The 18,170-nt window shown below is 48.7% G+C and overlaps 1 protein-coding gene across 1 annotated transcript; it reads right to left on the minus strand.

The window, feature by feature from the left end:
* Window positions 1-1,634: 1,634 nt before the first annotated feature.
* Window positions 1,635-17,605, minus strand: RABEPK (Rab9 effector protein with kelch motifs). The gene is made up of 8 exons (XM_058672447.1): window positions 17,510-17,605; window positions 15,353-15,411; window positions 13,258-13,415; window positions 10,481-10,633; window positions 9,160-9,321; window positions 6,475-6,624; window positions 2,299-2,448; window positions 1,635-1,949 (listed from the first exon to the last, which is right to left on the minus strand). The coding sequence occupies exons 2-8, from the start codon at window positions 15,403-15,405 to the stop codon at window positions 1,657-1,659; spliced, it is 1,119 nt and encodes a 372-aa protein (XP_058528430.1). The 5' UTR covers window positions 15,406-15,411; window positions 17,510-17,605; the 3' UTR covers window positions 1,635-1,656.
* Between the last annotated feature and the right edge of the window lie 565 nt (window positions 17,606-18,170).

An 18,170-nucleotide genomic window follows, 5' to 3' on the forward strand; every position in this document is an offset into this window, starting at 1 on the left:
GTACAGGGCAGGTTCTTTAGGAACTCCGATACTGCCCAGGGGTAGGCATTTATGGCTATGGATTTGCTAGGGGTGGCCACAGACCTTGGGCTGATCCTGCCCTTGTCTTTGCGGTCTGGCTGCACTGCCCATGCCTGCCCCGGTGTGGAATGCATTGCAGCAGGTGTGCAGCTTAGACCCAGGACGGCACTAAAATGAACCTGCAGTGCTGTGTGCTCTAGGGATGCAGTTTTGATGGGGGTGAGCTTCCCCCGATTCCAGCGGATCCCCACGGCCTCAAAGGTTGCTGCCTTTTCATTAATAGGTGCAAATCACTTGTCTAGCTCATAGTGCTGGTAAAACCCTTGCACTGGGTAACCCACTTCATTTCGTCATGTACCTAAGTAGTTGAGAGCCATGTGAATTGGTGGTGCAAAAGCTATGTTTTCTGGTTATGTGATTTTGGGGGCTGCTATGGCACAGTGGGTAAAGCCACCAGCTGCAGTGCTGGAGCCCATGTATGTGAGTCCCAGTGGCTGCATTTCCAGTCCAGCTCCCTGCTAATGCACTTGGGAAAGGAGCAGGCATGACCCAATGGCTGGTAGGCTCCTGCTAACCATGTGGGAAACCTGGATCAAGTTCCAGGCTTCCTGCTTCAGCCTGACCAGTCCTGACTATTATGCTCATTTGAGTAGTGAACCAGCAGAATTTAAGACAACTGTGTCGCTGCTGGCCCCCACCCTTTAAATAAGTCTTTAAAAAAATAAAAGGGGCGCCTGGCATGGTAGCCTGGCAGCTCAATACCTCACCTTGCCGGAATCCCATATGGGTGCTGGTTCCTATCCCGGCCCCGCTTCCCATCTAGCTCCCTGCTTGTGGCCTGGAAAAGCAGTTGAGCTTTGGGACCTTGTAGCTGTGTGGGAGACCCAGAAGAAGCTCCCGGCTCCTGGCTTTGGATGGGCTCAGCTCTGGCCATTGTGGCCACTTGGAAAGTGAATCAGCAAACAGAGGTTTTTCCTCTCTGTCTCCCCTCTCTATATCTGCCTTACCAATAAAAATAAGTCTTGTTTAAAAATAAATAAGTAGATAGACAGATGAAGCAAGCTAATATTTCTTACCTGTGCAAGCACTTTATCAAAAAAGGGAAAAACTTCAAGATCCTGAAGTCTTCTCCCTTCTTAAGCCCTTTGGATCCAGGGCAGGCACTTGGAACAATGCTAAAAATGCCACTTGTGATGGTCATGACCCACAGTGCAGTGCCTGGGTCTGCATCCCACCTGTGCTCCTTTCCAATCAAAATGAATAAAACTTAAAAAAAACCCTGAGTTGGGCCCGGTGGCATGGCCTAGCGGCTAAAGTCCTCGCCTTGAGAGCCCCGGGATCCCATATGGGCGCAGGTTCTAATCCCAGCAGCTCCACTTCCCATCCAGCTCCCTGCTTGTGGCCTGGGAGGGCAGTTGAAGACGGCCCAATGCATTTGGGACACTGCACCCGCGTGGGAGACCCAGAGGAGGTTCCAGGTTCCTGGCTTCGGATCGGCGCAGCACCGGCCATTGCGGCTCACTTGGGGAGTGAATCATCGGACGTAAGATCTTCCTCTCTGTCTCTCCTCCTCTGTGTATATCTGGCTGTAATAAAAAATGAATAAATCTTAAAAAAAAAAAACCCTGAGTTTTATTAGTCAACTAGAGTCACAATACAATCATTATAAATTTCCCCTTCTGTGTTCATCCCACCAAACACAAAACAGAGCAACATGTCGCGCTGACTTCCCTCATGTGCGTCATCACAGCGGGTCAGTCCTCTGTCACCAGCGTTGGGCCTCTCGGCCTCACAGCCCACACCCACAGAACCGGGGTCTTCCTTCTCAGAAGCACGAGACACCGGCCATGGGATGACACACATGGAATGGTCCAGCCGCCCGGCGGGGAGGAAAGTGTCAAACTTCAGCAAGGTCCAATGTTGATTTTCTGTGTCGGGCAGGAAAAAAGTCGCTGTTCAGTTCATGTTGAGAAATTTCCAGAAATGCTCAGCCAATACAATGAACAAGCCTACTAATAAAGTTACTGCTTTAATGAAGTCATTCCCCACAAGTTCAGTGCCATCCCTTGGAATTTTATTTTTTTATTTTTATTGGACAGATACACAGAGAAGGGGAGACAGATTTTCTGTCTGCTGCTTCACTCGTCAAGTGGCCACAATGGCTGGAGCTGAGCATCCCCTGGGATTTACACAGATGAATCAAATCAAAACCAAAGCACGATGTCATTTTTTAAGAAATATTCCGGTACTGAAAGGGACTGAGGGTCCCCAACTCACCTATGTGATACTGGTACATTGTGTCCAGTGCTCCGGTGGGAGTCATTCCTCCAAAGACATACAGGTGCTTCCCCACGGCTACGGCGGAGTGGGCGGCGCAGCCCACAGGAGCAGCCCCCGTGGGACTAAGCTTCTGCCACTTCATGTCACCTGCCGAGAGAAGACTTGTCTTGGCACAAGTGGGCTACAATGTGGTTTCAGATTGATCCACCACAGTTACAAACACATCGCACTGACAGTCACTAAGAACGGTGAGATGTAACAGAACAGGGGATTACCAGGGTGGGAAGAGGCTTGGTGATCCAGACTCTCACGTGGGCATCCCAGGTGACTGCTGAGGTGCTCTTCAGGGTGCAAGGAAACGCGACCCTATTTTAGGGTGGCCTTCATCTTCAACTGTTCCTTAACTGTCCACAGAGAGGTAAGTGGGTGTGTGTGTGTTTTCATACTGTCAGCTTTTAAGACAGCGACTTCAAAAGTGTCGTTACTGGGCCCAGCGGCGTGGCCTAGCGGCTAAAGTCCTCGCCTTGAAAGCCCCGGGATCCCATATGGGCGCCGGTTCTAATCCCGGCAGCTCCACTTCCCATCCAGCTCCCTGCTTGTGGCCTGGGAAAGCAGTTGAGGACAGCCCAATGCATTTGGGACCCTGCACCCGCGTGGGAGACCCGGAAGAGGTTCCAGGTTCCTGGCTTCGGATCGGCACACACTGGCCCGTTGCGGCTCACTTGGGGAGTGAATCAACAGACAGAAGATCTTCCTCTCTGTTTCTCCTCCTCTGTGTATATCTGGCTATAATAAAATGAATAAAATCTTTAAAAAAAAAAAGTGTCGTTACTTCTGCAGCTGCCCTTTCCTGGAGATGAGGAAGCAGGACCAGACAGACAGACGTGTTCATCCACAGCTTGGGAGTGGCAGGGCGTGACGTGTGCTCAGTGTGGAAGCTAAACCCCGGCTTGGCTACTACAGCAGCGCGTGGCCTCTGAACCCGCCCCTAAGCCGTAAGCGCGTTTCTGAGACATTTTTGTTCTTGTTTTCTTTTTGTGCTTCCTTTTAAATGCATGAGAGGTAGAGAGACAGATGAAGACAGAGCTGTCATTTCTGCTGGCTAACTTCCCAAATGCCTCTAACAGTCAAAGCAGACTTGGGCGTTCAACCCACATCTCCCTTGTGCCCGATGAGAACCCAATTACTGAAGAAATCTGCTGCCTACTACGGTGTGCATTCGCAGGAATTCTGCAGGCATGAGGGGCAGGCAGGGGTCGGACCCAGGAGCTCCAAGATGGCACATGGGCATCTGTAACTGCTAGGCCAAAAGCCTGTCTCCAGCATTTTTTTTCCTAATATTTATTTATTATTGGAAAGGCAGATTTATATAGAGAGAAGGAGAGACAGACAAAGATCTTCCATCTGCTGATTCACTCCCAAAATGGTTGTGACGGCTGAAGCTGAGCTGATCTGAAGCCAGAAGCCAGGAGCTTCTTTCAAAGTCTCCCAGGTAGGTATAGAGATTCAAGGGCTTGGGCCATGCTCTGCTGCTTTCCCAGGTCATAAGCAGGGAGGTAGATCAGAAGTGGAGCAGCCGGGATACAACCTAAGACATGCCGGTGCTATAAGTAGTGGCTTACCCCTTTATGCCACTGCACTGGCCCCATTCAAACAAGCATTTAAATAAGGCAGGATATCAATGGATTTTAAAGGTTTAGAGAACCACTTGTGTAGGTAAAAAAACGCAAAGCAGTTTCTCAGCATTAGAGAAAAGTATTGGGCCAGTGTAACTGCTCAACTGGTTAATCCTCTGTCTGCAAGTGCCAGCATTCCACATGGGCACCGGTGTGCGTTGCTCTACTCTGCTATCCATCTAGCTCCCTGATTGAGGCCTGGGAAAGCAGTGGAGGATGGCCTAAAACTTTATGCCCCTTGTGGAAGACTCCTGGTTTTGGATTGGCTCAACTGGCTGTTATGGCCATTTGGGGAGTGAACTAGCAGATGGACGATCTTACTGTTCGTCCTTCTCTCTGTAAATCTGCCTTTCCAATAAAAGCAAAAACAGAGAGAGGGAGAGAGGAAAGTATTTTGTTCTTAAAAATGAACATTGGGGGCCTGGTGCCATAGCCTAGTGCTAAAGTCCTTGCCTTGCACATGCCATGATCCCAGTTCGTATCTCAGTAGCCCCACTTCCTATCCACCTCCCTGCTTGTGGCCTGGGAAAGCAGTCGAGGTTGGTCCAAAGCCTTCGGACCCTGCACCCGTGTGGGAGACCCGGAAGAAGCTTCGGATTGGTGCAGTTCTAGCCGTGGAGGCCACTTGGGGAGTGAACCATCAGACGGAAGATATTCCTCTCTGCCTCTCCTCCTCTCTGTGTATCTGACTTTCCAGTAAAAAATCTTTTAAAAAATTGAACATTGAGAAGCCGGTATTGTGTGACCCCGGCATCCTCCATCAGAGAGGAGATCTCAGTCCTGGCTGCTCCACTGCTTTTTAATTTTTATAAAAGATTTCTTATAAATAAAATAAAATAAAATAAATGCTGTTCAAGTCCAAGCGCCTGCTAATGTGTATCCTGGGAGGCGGCGGATGATGGCCCAAGTGCTTGGGTCCCTGCCACCCCAGGAGACCTGGCTGGAGCTCCTCTCCTTCAGCCTGATCCAGCGCTGGCTGTGATGGGCGTGTTTGGGAGGAAGCCAGTGGATGGCAGACGGAGATCTCTGTCCTGCTCTTTCCGCCTTTCAAATAAATCAAAATAAATTTTTTTTTTTAGCTATAATCTTTCCTATTATTTTACTCTCTTTTTCTCTCATCAGGCTGCCTGGTTCTGTGAAGATGGCTTCCATCTCTGCTTGCAAGCAGGGACCCAGCAACTCAGGCTGGGAGGCGAGAACCACCCAGTCAGGCCAAAATTCTGGCCAATGCAATGTCCCCTGGCTTCAGATGTCACCTGGTGAGAAAACGTGGGCTTTGGCAAGGCAGCCTCCTGTGCATCAGCGTTCCTGTGCCTTCTGCCCATTGTTCCAATTCGAGCGGCCCGGAGCCACCAGGAAACACGTTCCATTGTCCATGTGACCACTCACAACCAGGCGTGTGCTCGTTACCAGTCACCGTGCTAAGTGCTGGGAAGAGACTGGGAAACAAGAGACAAATCCCCAGCCCTAAGGCAGCACAAGGCCCAAGAGAACAATCCAGAAAGGACCCAGCACTCCAGGGCACACAGGCCCTTCACATGCCCAAAGACAATTCTCATGCACTCCTTGTGTGCCAGTGCTGGAAACCCACCTCCTGACCCACACTGCACCCAAACCCTCAAGGGCTACTGGCTAAAGAACTCCAATTGGGGAACACAAAAGCACAGCAGACTGTGACAAGAGGGCATGGTTGTTGCAGGGATAAAAGATGGTAAACACCTAAGCCCACACTAAGTACTCAGGAGTGCTCTCATCCCCGTTCTTGCTCATTAGTAAAGCTTGGTAGAACAGGCCCAGTGTGATAGTCTAGTGGCTAAAGCCTCACTTTGCATGCCCGGGATCCCATATGGGCAGCAGTTTGTGTCCTGGCAGCTCCACTTCCCATCCAGTTTTGTGCTTGCGGCCTGGGAGGGAAGCAGAGGACGGCCCAAAGTCTTGGGACCCTGCAGCTATATGGGAGAACCAGAAGAGGATCCTGGCTCTTGACTTTGGATCAGCTCAGCTGTGGCTATCGCAGCCACGTAGGGAGTGAAACCACAGATAGAAAATCTTTCTCTCTGTCTCTTCTTCCTTCTGTATGTCTGCCTTTCCAATAAAAATATATTAATATATTAATATTAAGCAGCTCCTTTCCATCCAGCTCCCTGCTTATGGCCTGGAATAGCAGTCGAGGATGGCCTAAAGCCTTGGGACCCTGCACCTGTGTGAGAGACCTGGAGGAAGTTCCTGGCTTCTGGCTTCAGATTGGCGTAGCACCAGCTGTTTTGGTCACTTGGGGAGTGAATCATCGGACGGAGGATCTTCCTCTCTGTCTCTCCTCCTCTCTGTATATCTGACTTTGTAATAAAAATAAATAAATCTTAAAAAAAAAACTTGGCAGAGTCTAGTGAAGATTCTGCCGGCTGGCCAAGTCACCCGCAGGCAAGATCAAGGCCTTTTCAAAGCCACTCCCAAACATTTCGCACTCATCGGCTCCTGTGCCGTCCTCCTGACTTACCTGTGTCAATGCAGTGAAGATCACTGTAGAATGTCTCCCCGGCCAAGCCTCCGTGGATGAACAGCTTTGTCCCTGCTGCCACCATAACATGACCATGCCGTGGGGAAGGAGGACTTCCAAAGGTCTCTGGCTGTGACCACGTCAGAGTGTCTAGGAAAGCAAGGTTCAATGAATCAAAGAGCTAAACCAGGAAGCAAGGAGATGGGAAACACACACAGGGCTCTTGTCACCTCCTGGGAGGCAGCAATGCTACAAGCAGGTGGAGACTGGGAAGTCATTCACCCCAACTCACTAACCTAGCCCAGCCTCCCTCCCTCACCAGCCTGTGCCTGGGCACTTTCAGAGCCACAGAACGCACCAACTGACACGCCCATTCTACTTGGCATCAGGAAGCCAGCCTTTGCCCTGCAGTTAGAGTTCACTAATCAGACTGGTCTCCGATTGCAGCCATTCTGTTGTGGAAGACAAGATTTTATTCTTTTTTAAAGGGTGAGTAGTAGCCCATACTTCATTTACACTAAAATTCCTTTGGTCATCAGTGGACATCTGATTTCATCTCTTAGTTATTGTGACATGAGCTACTGTAATAAACACGGGGGTACAGATAACTCTGAAATGCTGATTTTATTTCCGTTGGATACATTCCCAGGAGTAGGATGGCTGGGTCACATGGCAGATCTATTTTCAGGTTTCTGAGAAATCTCTACACGATCTTCCATAATGGTTCTACTAGTTTACTCTCCCACCAACAGTACACTGAGGTGCCTCTTTCCATTTGCAAAAAAAAAGTAGTAATTAATATATACAGAGAGTACCAAAAAATGTAATGAGTATGAGTGAAATCTTGAGATTTTGGGCCCAGTGAGGTAGCCTAGTGGCTAAAGTCCTCGCCTTGCACACAACAGGATCACATATGGGCGCCAGTTCTAGTCCCAGCGACCCCACTTCACATCCAGCTCCCTACCTGTGGCCTGGGAAAGCATTATAAATTAATGCTTTGAATTATGAAATAGAATATGTAAAAAATAAAATAAAACATGTGATTGTGAAAAATTAAGACAAAAATCAGGGCCCATTGTGAAGACTCAATTGGCTAATCCCCTCTTCAAGGACCAGGATCCCATGTGGGCACTTGCCCAAAAAGCAATACTATTAAAAAAAAAAAAAAATGAGAACTGCTTTGTAAGATAATGCCAAGGAAAGGACAATGTAGTGGTGTAACGGGTTAAGCTGCCTAAAGTGCCAGCATCCTGTATGAATGCTGATTTGGGCCCCAGCTGTGTCCCTCCCAGCCAGCTCCCTCCTTGTGGCCTGGGAAAGCAGTCGAGGATAACATAGGTGTTTGGGCTCCTGGAACCACATGGGAGACCTGAAAGAGCTCCTGGTCCCCAGCTTCCAATCAGCTCAGTTCCGGACATTGTGGCCATTTGCCAAGTGAAACCGCACACGGAAGAATCCTCTCCCTGTCAGTCTGCCTTTCAAATACGATAAATAGTTTTTTAAAAATATGTCATTCAATGTTTGCACCATTTCAACTCAGTAACTGCACTTCTTAACATCTATTCTGCTTAAATGTTTGTGTCTCATGTAAATGTCCAGCAACATGAATTCAAGGTCAGCAAAAAGTACATCTGTAGGGGAATTACGGCAGGAGGAACACCCACAGAGGCTGCTTTGCACGCATATTGGTCCTGACTTGACGTATGAGGAGGTAGTAATAGTAGCAGTTAATACTTACTAGGTACTTCCAATGTGCCAGGCAGTGTGTTGTGCAGAATAACATATTATCTCAATGAAACTTTACAACTCTCCATGATAGACTATTATAAACTTCATTTTACAAACCAGCCGGCCAAGACCCAGAGCCTTCAGACTCTTGGTCTGAAGCAGCACAAAGCATTGTCGGATCTGGTTTGTGGTCAGGCCATCTGAGTTCGCAGTTTAGGCATGTAATTAACATCTACTAACCCCGTGCCCCAAGAGGAAGCCACACAATCCTATTTACAATTGGATTACTTGGGCCCAGCGCCGCGGTCTATTGGCTAAAGTCCTCGCCTTGAATGCCCTGGGATCCCATATGGGCGTTGGTTCTAGTCCCGGTAGCTCCACTTCCCATCCAGCTCCCTGCCTGTGGCCTGGGAAAGCAGTCGAGGACAGCCCAAGGCTTGGGACTCTGCACCCGTGTGGGAGACCTGGAAGAAGTTCCTGGCTCCTGGCTTCGGATTGGCATAGAATCGGGCGTTGTGGTCACTTGGGGAGTGAATCATCGGACGGAAGATCTTCCTCTCTGTCTCTTCTTCTTTCTGTATATCTGACTGTAATAAAATAAATAAATCTTAAAAAAAATAAATCTAAAAAAAAAATTGGATTCCTTGTGTGTGGTCTAAAAGCTTTTGTGTCATTTTTTTAAAAAATCAGAAAACTCATCTATAGGTGTATATTTAGAAACATGTTTGACCAGTACTTAAGGAAGTCTGAAAGGAACTGGTGGGGACTATTCTCTGTGTCCATCTGTCTCAGGAGCAGCACGGACAGGTTAAAGGGATGACTGTTCCTGTACAAAGTGTATTCTGTACATTTTCTAAAGTGATTGTCTCAACCGTGTTTAGTACAAAGTTTGTAGTGGGAAGTTTGTAGCTAAGGGACACACCAGTGAGGCCTCAACGTGAGACCCTCAGTCCATACTTGCGTCAAACACATGCAGCTTGACGTCCCGCACGGGCTGGGCTCCTCTCTCTCCTCCCCCAAAGACGTACAGCCGGCTCCCGATGGCTGCCGAGGAGGTGTGGAATGTCCGCGGAGATGGGGGCAGACTCGTCACTTCCGGTGTGGTCCAAGACCTGCTTTCTGATTTGAGAGAAGATGGACACCCAGGCTAAGATCTTGACTCTTGGGCCGAATGAGATCACTTTTCCATCTAATCCCATATTCACATACACAAATGTCAAGCAGGGAGGCTGGTACTTAGAATTTCCCAAACAGACCAACATTTTCCAGAGCCACAAGTATAAGCAAGAATAAGGTACAGTGTTGGTGTGGTGGTATAGTCAGCCAAGCTTTAGCCTGTGGCGCTGGCCTCCTATATAGGTACCAGTTCAAGTACTGCTATTCCACTTCTGATCCAGCTCCCTGCTAATGGCCTAGGAAAGCAGTGGAGGATGGCCCAAGTCCTTGGGTGCCTGCACCCATGTGGGAGACTCAGAAGAAGCTCCTGCCTCCTGGCTTCTGACTAGCCCAGCTCCAGTGATTGTGGCCATGTGAGCAGTGAGCCAGAGAATGGAAGGTCTCTGTCTCTCTCCTCTTTGTAATGCTGCCTTTCAACAAAAACAAACAAAATCTTTTGAAAAAATGTTTAACATAAAATAAGGACGTTCAAATTGCTTTCAGAGGACTTGGCGCTCTCTGAATTCTATTCTGTTTTGCTGATGGGCTTCGCCTATGCCCCATTCAGAGGAGCCCCACACCTTCCAAAACCCATGCCCACTGTGATGCCGGGGCCCAAATGCAGGAGCCCAACCTGCCAAAACCCATGCCCACTGCGATGCCGGGGCCCAAATGCACCACCTGTGCGTTTTAGGACATACAGCAACATATCTGGTTCTACCCATTAGATGCAAGAGGCACACTCTACACACACTGCGATAACCAGAAATGTTTCTAGGTATGGCCTAATGTCCTCTACGGGGTCTAAGTGCCCCCACTGGAGATCTGGATGATCTGGGCTCTGGATACTCTCTGTCACCTCCCTTCTCCACAAACTTGTCTATATGACATAGCTGGTTTCTGAAATCTTCTCCAGCTTTGACATTTAAGGAGTTGGTAATTGTATATATTACTGGGAAAAAATACAACTTTATTATTTTCAGATTTCACTGTAAGTTGGAATTCTTATTATCTATGAGGTAGGTAGAGCTAAATGGATTAATCAGTGCAATTAATCCAAATATACTATAATTATCACTGGCTTTATGTATGCATGTAAATAAAGCAATGTTGGGCTACTTACCAGGGTTCAGGACTTGTACACAGTTCCGATTGCCTGACTGGTTGGCACCTCCAAACACCCAGATGCTGTGAGGGGTGCAGGAGGGAGTGAAGCTGGCGTGCTCATACCGGGGCAGAAGGCCCTCCAAGCGGGCCTGGGCCCATTGGTGTGCACCTAGAAAACAGGTCACCAGTCCTTAGATCGGAGGCTGCTAACTGTCTACAGATTGACAGCTTGTGGAGAGACATGCCAAGAGCCCACAGGAATAGCCAGCAGGTCACTTTGAGCGAAAATGGTCAAGCCCCAAAAGGTTTGGCATCAGACGCTTCAGGGCACTGCCAACCTCGTCCACAAATCCTCTTTGGAAAAGAAACTTCCTCCATCCTCCCAATCACCTGGGGAGATCCTGGAAGACGCATTCCTGCTTGATACCAGAAGTGGTCACCTGACTCAAAGTGGGTCAATCAGATCCACTGCCTCTATGCTCTCACAGGGATGTGCTGGTTTTCTGCCCTTGACTTTTGTCAAACATTCCTGTAGCTATGTCATTTCTCTTTTCATTGCTGGCTTAAGGATTTCTGTTTTCCGCAATAAATGAGTTCTGACTAAAACGAGTTCACAGAATATAAATACTTATTAGAAATGATATTATTTGAGACCCAGAGAAACACAGGCAGAAGCAGAGGTGAGGGAGGAGAGAGGGGTAGAGACAGAGAAGAGAGAAGGAAGAAAGAACAAGCAAGAAAGAATTCCTCCCTTCTGCTTCACTCCCCCTAACGCCCATAGCAGCTCGGGCTGGGCCGGTTTCAACCAGGAGCCTGGGGAGCTTAACCCAGGTCTGTTACACAGGGTGGCAGTGCCTCAGCTACTGCAGCCATCAGCACTGCCCCCCAGGGGCACTGGAAGAAGCGAGAATTTTTAATTTTTGGAGCTGAAATTTAAACCCAGGTGACTCTGGTGTAGGATGTGGGTGTCTCAGCTGGCATCCCAACGGCTAGGCCAAACAGTTGCCATCTATTGCTTATTTTACTTAGTAAACCACTTAGCTAGGACTGTTGGGAATCACGTTGTTAGAGTACAGATGCCAAGCAAAGCAAATTATCATGCCCACTTGACAGGACACTGAGGCCTGGATGATGGACGACTTAGACAGTTTGGCTGGGATTACGAAGTCAGGAATGGGTTGTAATAGATATGTAACTGCACTAGGCAGTGAGCAACTTGAACCCTGGGAGGGATTTAACTTACCTTGGATTTCCTGGTGCAGAGAGCAGACACTCCAATGCCCAGACAGGACTCAAGATGATGATGGCACATTGGCACATCAGAGAATGAGAGCCCCGAACGCAGGCGGGAGCTCAGTTCAAAGAACTGTTACTGTGCAATTAGAAGTCCTCTTACTGCTGTCACCTTCCAGAATGATCCGTACACGCACAAACTACTTCCAGATATAAGCTCCTGCACATTTGCTTTAATACTTTTTTTTATTACTTTTTTTAAAAAAGGATTTATTTATTTTTATTACAAGGTCAGACACACAGAGAGGAGGAGTGACAGAGAGGAAGATCTTTTGTCCGATGATTCAGATTGGTTCAGCTCTGGGGAATGAATCAAGATTTTCCTTTCTGTCTCCCCTCTTCTCTGTATATCTGACTTTCCAATAAAAAGAAATAAATCTTTATAAAAACAAATAGACAGGGCCCAGCGGTGTGGCCTAGCGGCTAAAGTCCTCGCATTGAAAGCCGGGATCCCATATGGGCGCCGGTTCTAATCCTGGCAGCTCCACTTTCCATCCAGCTCCCTGCTTGTGGCCTGGGAAAGCAGTTGAGGACGGCCCAATGCCCAGTGCATTGGGACCCTGCACCCGCGTGGGAGACCCGGAAGAGGTTCCAGGTTCCCAGCTTCGGATCAGCGTGCATCGGCCCGTTGCGGCTCACTTGGGGAGTGAATCATCGGACGGAAGATCTTCCTCTCTGTCTCTCCTTCTCCGTGTATATCTGGCTGTAATAAAATCAATAAATCTTAAAAAAAAAAAAACCAAATAGACAAAAAAATGAGACTACCTGGCTAGCCATGGAAAACACCTTGGACAATGGGTGTCAAGTCAGGATATTGTAAGTCTAACTAAGAAATAGCTCCACACTGTGGTAGTGGTAGCGGAAATGATAAGCAATTATGAAGATGAGCGACATTACGAACTTGGTGGTTAACTGGCTCTATTTATATTTTCCTAGAAAATTATTTCTTGGATGAATGGCTGGATGGTCAGGCCTCCATAAGGATTCTCTTCCTAAGAGAGGGGGGCACTTATCAGGTAGATGTGTGCCAGGAGCTTGCAGAGATCTTTGGGACCTGTCCATAGCAATTTTTTTAAAGATACATTTATTTATTTGTTATTGGAAAGTCAGATTTACAGAGAGAAGGAGAGAGAGAGAGAATGATCTTTCATCCATTGGTTCACTCCCCAAGTGGCCACAACAGCTGCAATTGAGCTGCTCTGAAGCCAGGAGCCAGGAGGGTGCAGGGTCCTGAGGCTTTGGGCCATCCTTGGTTGCTTTAGCAGGCTATAAGCAGGGAACTGGATGGGAGGTGGAGCAGCTGGGACATGAACTGGTGCTCATATGGGATTCCGGCGTGTGCAAGGCAAGGATTTAGCCACTAGGCTACTATGCCAGGCCCATTTGGTGCTGTTTTATAGAGGAACAAACTTGCTGCCCTGCCTGAACTGTCATGCTTAGCAATGCTGACGTCACGGTCCATGCACAAAGCCAGCTGTGCCCCACAGCCTCGGGGCTTACCCAGATCCATGGTGTGCACATCCGAGAAGCTTCTGCTTGGATTTGCTCCCCCAACAATGAAGATCTTCCCTCTCTTGTCACCACTAACAGGAGGTAAATATGAGCAGCTGTGGCCAACTCGAGCACAGGGGATCTCTCCGGATGGAGTCAAGGTGTACCTGACAAAGGAAGAAGTAACCAGAAGGCCTGAACAGAGAACAAACAGCATGTTCTTTCCATTCCTAAGAAGTGGCGACAATGAACAGTCTCCCGTGTGGACATTTAACATTGCCTGCAGCCGAGTAGCACCTCCATGATCCTGGGGACAACACCTGCCCTTAGCTCACAGCTCTCAACTTTTTCAGCTCTGTCACAATTTCATCTTATGCGGCCACACTGGGCTAGTGACCACTCCTATCTGGTAGTCTGAGAAACACAACCAGCAGTAGTGACTGTATGTCCTAGCACAAGATGGTGGCAAGGACTGGGGTTTGTGAACTCAGAGTGAGTTCAAATCCTAGCTCAGGTATTCTCCAGTGTGGGAACCTTTGTGAACTTCGATTGCCTCATTTTCACAAATGAGAACAGATAAAGTTCTTGTCTTGAAGGTGGATGGTGAAGACTGAGATACGGCCTCGCAGGCGTGCAGGAAGAGATCCAGCCAATGGTGGGGACAGCCTGATGTGCATTTATAGAAACCTACAGCCACAAGGCTCCTGTCAGCAGATAGATTCTCCTGAATTTGCTAATTTTAAGAGCCTTTCTAGAGTACTCACAGAGCTTACCCTATTAGAAACCAAAACCATGGGCCCAGCATGATAGCGTAGTGGTTAAAGTCCTGCCTTGAAAACACCAGGATCCCATATGGGCGCCGGTTCTAATCCTGGCGGCTCCACTTCCCATCCAGCTCCCTGCTTGTGGCCTGGGAAAGCAGTCAAGGACGGCCCAAAGCCGTGGGACCCTGAACCCGCGTGGTAGACCCGGAAGAAGCTCCTGGCTCCTGGCTTCAGATAGGCTCAACTCCAGCCATTGCGGCTGCTTGGGGCGTGAACCATTGGATGGACGATCTTCTTCTGTGTTCTCCTGCTCTCTGAATATCTGCCCTTCCAATAAAAATAAATTAATCTTTTAAAAAATCCAAAGCCAGGGTTTTGGGGAAAAAAATCAAATAAGTATCTGAGTCATTCCATTCTGAAAAGTTATTCTGAATATTCCTTGAGAAAACAATTCAAGCCCAGTTGGGGAGAGAATCAGCAGATGGAAGATCTTCCTCTCTGTATATCTGACTTTGTGATAAAAAATAAAATAAACTTTATTTTTTTAAGAGTGCTTGGCACAGGCAGAAGGATCAGCACAAACAGGTCCCAAGTGCGGCAGCTGCACAACATGGGCAAGGATGGCAAGAACAACCGTATGAGGAACAAGGTTTGCAGTTGGAAAGATGGGCAGGAATGGATTCTGCAGAGCCCTGCTTGAGGAGTCTGGTTTTATTCTAAGACCAATAGGGAAGCACAAAAGGGCCCTAAAACTAGGAAACACCATGATTACAATGTACTTCAGGCCTCGCATTGCATGGATCACCGAAGTGGGAGGATCTCCTTCAACGCCAAGGCAAAGGTGCCCTCCCCCAGCAGCCTTCTGTGAGCCCAGCTGCAGCACAGACCTTCCCTCATCACTATCACCTGCTCTTCTGCAGCTGACACCACCCAGGCCTGGCTGCCTTTGGACCCCAAGGCCCCACAGAGCAGCTGCCTGTCAGACGCGTGTGGGATGCTGAATGAAGTTTGGTCAAACGAGCCACCAGTGAAGCCAGCTTCAGGCAAACCAGACTCCCTAAACAATCTTAAAAACGAGTTGCAGCTTGGGGGACCGTCAGCATGGGAGCTAAGGCTGGCAGCTGGCCAGTGCCTTACTCTCCTAATAAGAGGATTTTAATAAAATCAATATCTGCTCTGTGAAAACGATCACGCCCTTCCTCCGAAGGCCTTCTTAGATGGTTGGATTTTAATTACTGAAAGCCGCAGTTTCATCCCGATTTTTTCATTTATGACCAAATCTGTTAGGAAACTACTTATAAATTACAAAGTTAGATTTTTGCGTCTGAATTCTTCCTTACCATGTTGCTTTCCTGGGCTTGTCTCCAGGCTCCAAGATTGGCAGCTGCTTCATGGTGTCCTGTACACATGAAAAAAAAGCAATTTGAGATATTTATGATGGTCTTCTTCATAAAATACAAAACAAATCCACTCATCTCTCTTTGACATCTTTCCTGTTGAATGTAGCACTTTCTAGCACCTGATTACACTTTTAATAATTTATTTATTTGAAAGGCAAAGTTATAGCGAGCGTGCAAGAGAGATCTTCCATCTGCTGGTTCACTTCCAAAAAGGTTGCAACAGCCCCAGCTGTTCAGGCCAAATCCAGGAACCAGAAATTCCATCTGGCTCTCCCATGTGGATGGCAGGGGTCCAAGAACTTGGGCCATCTTCTATGGCTTTTCCAGACACATTAGCAGGGACCTGGATCAGATGAGGTGTGGTTGGGACTCGAATGAAAGCGGCCTATGGGATACCAGCTTTACAAGCAGCAACTTCATCTGTAGTGCCAAACACTGTTCCCATACCTGATTAATTTAAATAAGCACCACGGCTTTTTTTTTCTTGAGATTTATTTATTTATTTGAAAAGGTTATAGAGAGAAGGAGAGATAACAGAGAGGGATGTCTTGTATCCACTGGTTCACTCACCAAATGGCCATAATGGCCAGACCAAAGCTAGGAACCAAGCACTTCAACCAGTCTCCCGAATGGGTACAGGAACCCAAGTACTTGGGCCACCTTCTACTGCTCTCCCAATCACATGAGCAGGTAGACGCTCAGAAGTGGAGGAGTTGGGACTCAACCTGGTGCCCACATGCATGGCAGCATGGCAGATCGTGTTTTAACCTGTTTTGTCCCAGTGCCAATCCTATCATCAACTTTTTGATATAGCCTTATAGTTGTGAGACAACCATAACATAACTTTCTTAACATGGTTACAAGAGTTTTATGGTGAAAGATATGTTTTTATTTTTAATTTTCATGGGAGGAATTGTATATATCAAAATAAAATTTTAGAATTTTATCTACATTTACCAGAAATAAAATAGGCACTGTGAGGCACAGCAAGTTAAGCTGCCTCTGGTGTTGCCAACACAGCATTCCGGAGAGCCAGCTCAAGTGTCAGCTACTTCTAAATTTCCATCTAGTTTTTCACTACAGCTTCCCATGTGTGTCCTAGCTGTTCCACTTCCAGCTCCCCGCTAATAAAGAGCAGCAGAAGATGGCCCAAGTACGTGGGTCCCTGCTCCCGGCCCAGTTCCTGCCTTTGTGGCAATTTGGGGAGTGAACCAATAAATGGATGGCTCACTCCCCAAATGGCCATAATGGCCACAGATGAGTTCATCCGCAACCAGAAGCCAAGAGGTTTTTCCAGGCCTCCCATGTGGGTGCAGGAGCCCAAGGACTTCAACCATAGCAGGGAGCTGGATGGGAAGTGGACCTGCCGGGATTAGAACAGGCGACCATATGAGATTCTGGTGCGTTCAAGGCGAGGACTTTAGCTGCTAGGCTACACTGCCAGACAGAAAAGTAAAGTAAATCTTAAAAAAAAAAAAAAAAAAAAAAAGTGCGATGTTCAATTCTGGCTACTCTGCCCTGGCCCAAGTGCTTGGGTTCCTGGCTCCTGGCTTCACATCTGGGGGGAGATACAGCTTAAAGATGATTCTCCCTCCCTACCTCACTGTGTTATTCTGGCCTTTCCAACAAATACATCTTATATAAATAAATACATGAGTAAAAATCACTGGAATGGATTCTAGATTAGATTCCACTAAATTCCTAACGCGCAGGGCATGGTTGGAATTCAATTTAGAGAGCCTACCAACCGACCCAGCCTAAGGAGTGGAATTAAGTGTTAACAGGCCCAGGGATCTAACAGGCGGATCGCAGGGCGGCCGTGGCCACAAACTGTCGACCCCAACCCCGGAGAGGGGGATGGGCTGTGCTGCGCGGGGACCCCCTCCCCCGCCTCCTCCCACAGGGCACCCCCGCGAGGCTGCTCTCTCCAGGGGCTAGGAGACCCGATCGAAATGGATCGGGCGGGCGCCTTTCGGCCAACGAGCCCAGGCTGGACCCCAATGAGGCCCTGCCTCGTTCATTCCTCCTGGCTCAGGCCCCTTTGCTAAGGGAAGCTGTTGCTCAGGCCCCGGAAACCCCAACCCCGGACCACGTTACCTGCGGCGGCTGCAGCCGGTGGCGGGCCTTGGCTCCGCCCTGCGGGGACGGACCTTGGCTCGGCGCACCGCCCCCGGGCCCGGAAGAACGCGGGGGCCAACAGCTCCCCTTGCGCCGGGCTTAGGGTGCCCGCCGGGCCTCCCTCGCCGGGCCTCCTTGGCAACGAACCACTTGGCAGCGTACTGGGCTGGGCGTCTACTTGGGTGACCCGAATTCCCCGGAGCAGCACGCTGCACGTTTTCAGTAAGAGCAATGGGTTCTGGAGCGGAGAGCTCAGGGTGCATTGCTACCCATGCCATCTGTCTGCAGTGGGATTTTGGAGGCCTTGGCACGGCTGGGGCGGCCCCCAGCAGAGGGGTGCTGAGAGACCACACAGCCCCTTGGCCTGCTGTTCATCATCCAAGAGAGAGAGGCACAAAGGCAAGTGACTAGGGGGCGATTGTAAGGAGTGCCAAGATTGAAGGGTTGACAGGTGAGCGGCTCCTTAGGTTTTAGGAAGGAGGTTTTACCCTGCTCCACCTGCGGGAAGACATGGGCTGCACTGGCCGCTGGCAAACACAGAAGCCCAGGTGTGCTGGTCTTGGCTGCAGGCACATTCATCTTGAGTAGTGCTGAGCCAGCTCCTAACCATGGGTTTTCTGCGGCTTTGAGACATGTTGCT

Source organism: Ochotona princeps, chromosome 14 (genome assembly GCF_030435755.1).
Source record: "Ochotona princeps isolate mOchPri1 chromosome 14, mOchPri1.hap1, whole genome shotgun sequence".
Taxonomy (NCBI): Eukaryota; Metazoa; Chordata; class Mammalia; order Lagomorpha; family Ochotonidae; genus Ochotona; species Ochotona princeps.

Coding starts and splice junctions, on each gene's coding strand:
- RABEPK (XM_058672447.1), bottom strand. CDS start 15,405: ATGAAGCAGCTGCCAATCTTGGAGCCTGGAGACAAGCCCAGGAAAGCA. Junction 2,449..6,474: donor TCTTCACTGCATTGACACAG/GTAAGTCAGGAG, acceptor TTCTCTCGGCAG/GTGACATGAAGTGGCAGAAG. Junction 1,950..2,298: donor AATGTACCAGTATCACATAG/GTGAGTTGGGGA, acceptor TGCCCGACACAG/AAAATCAACATTGGACCTTG.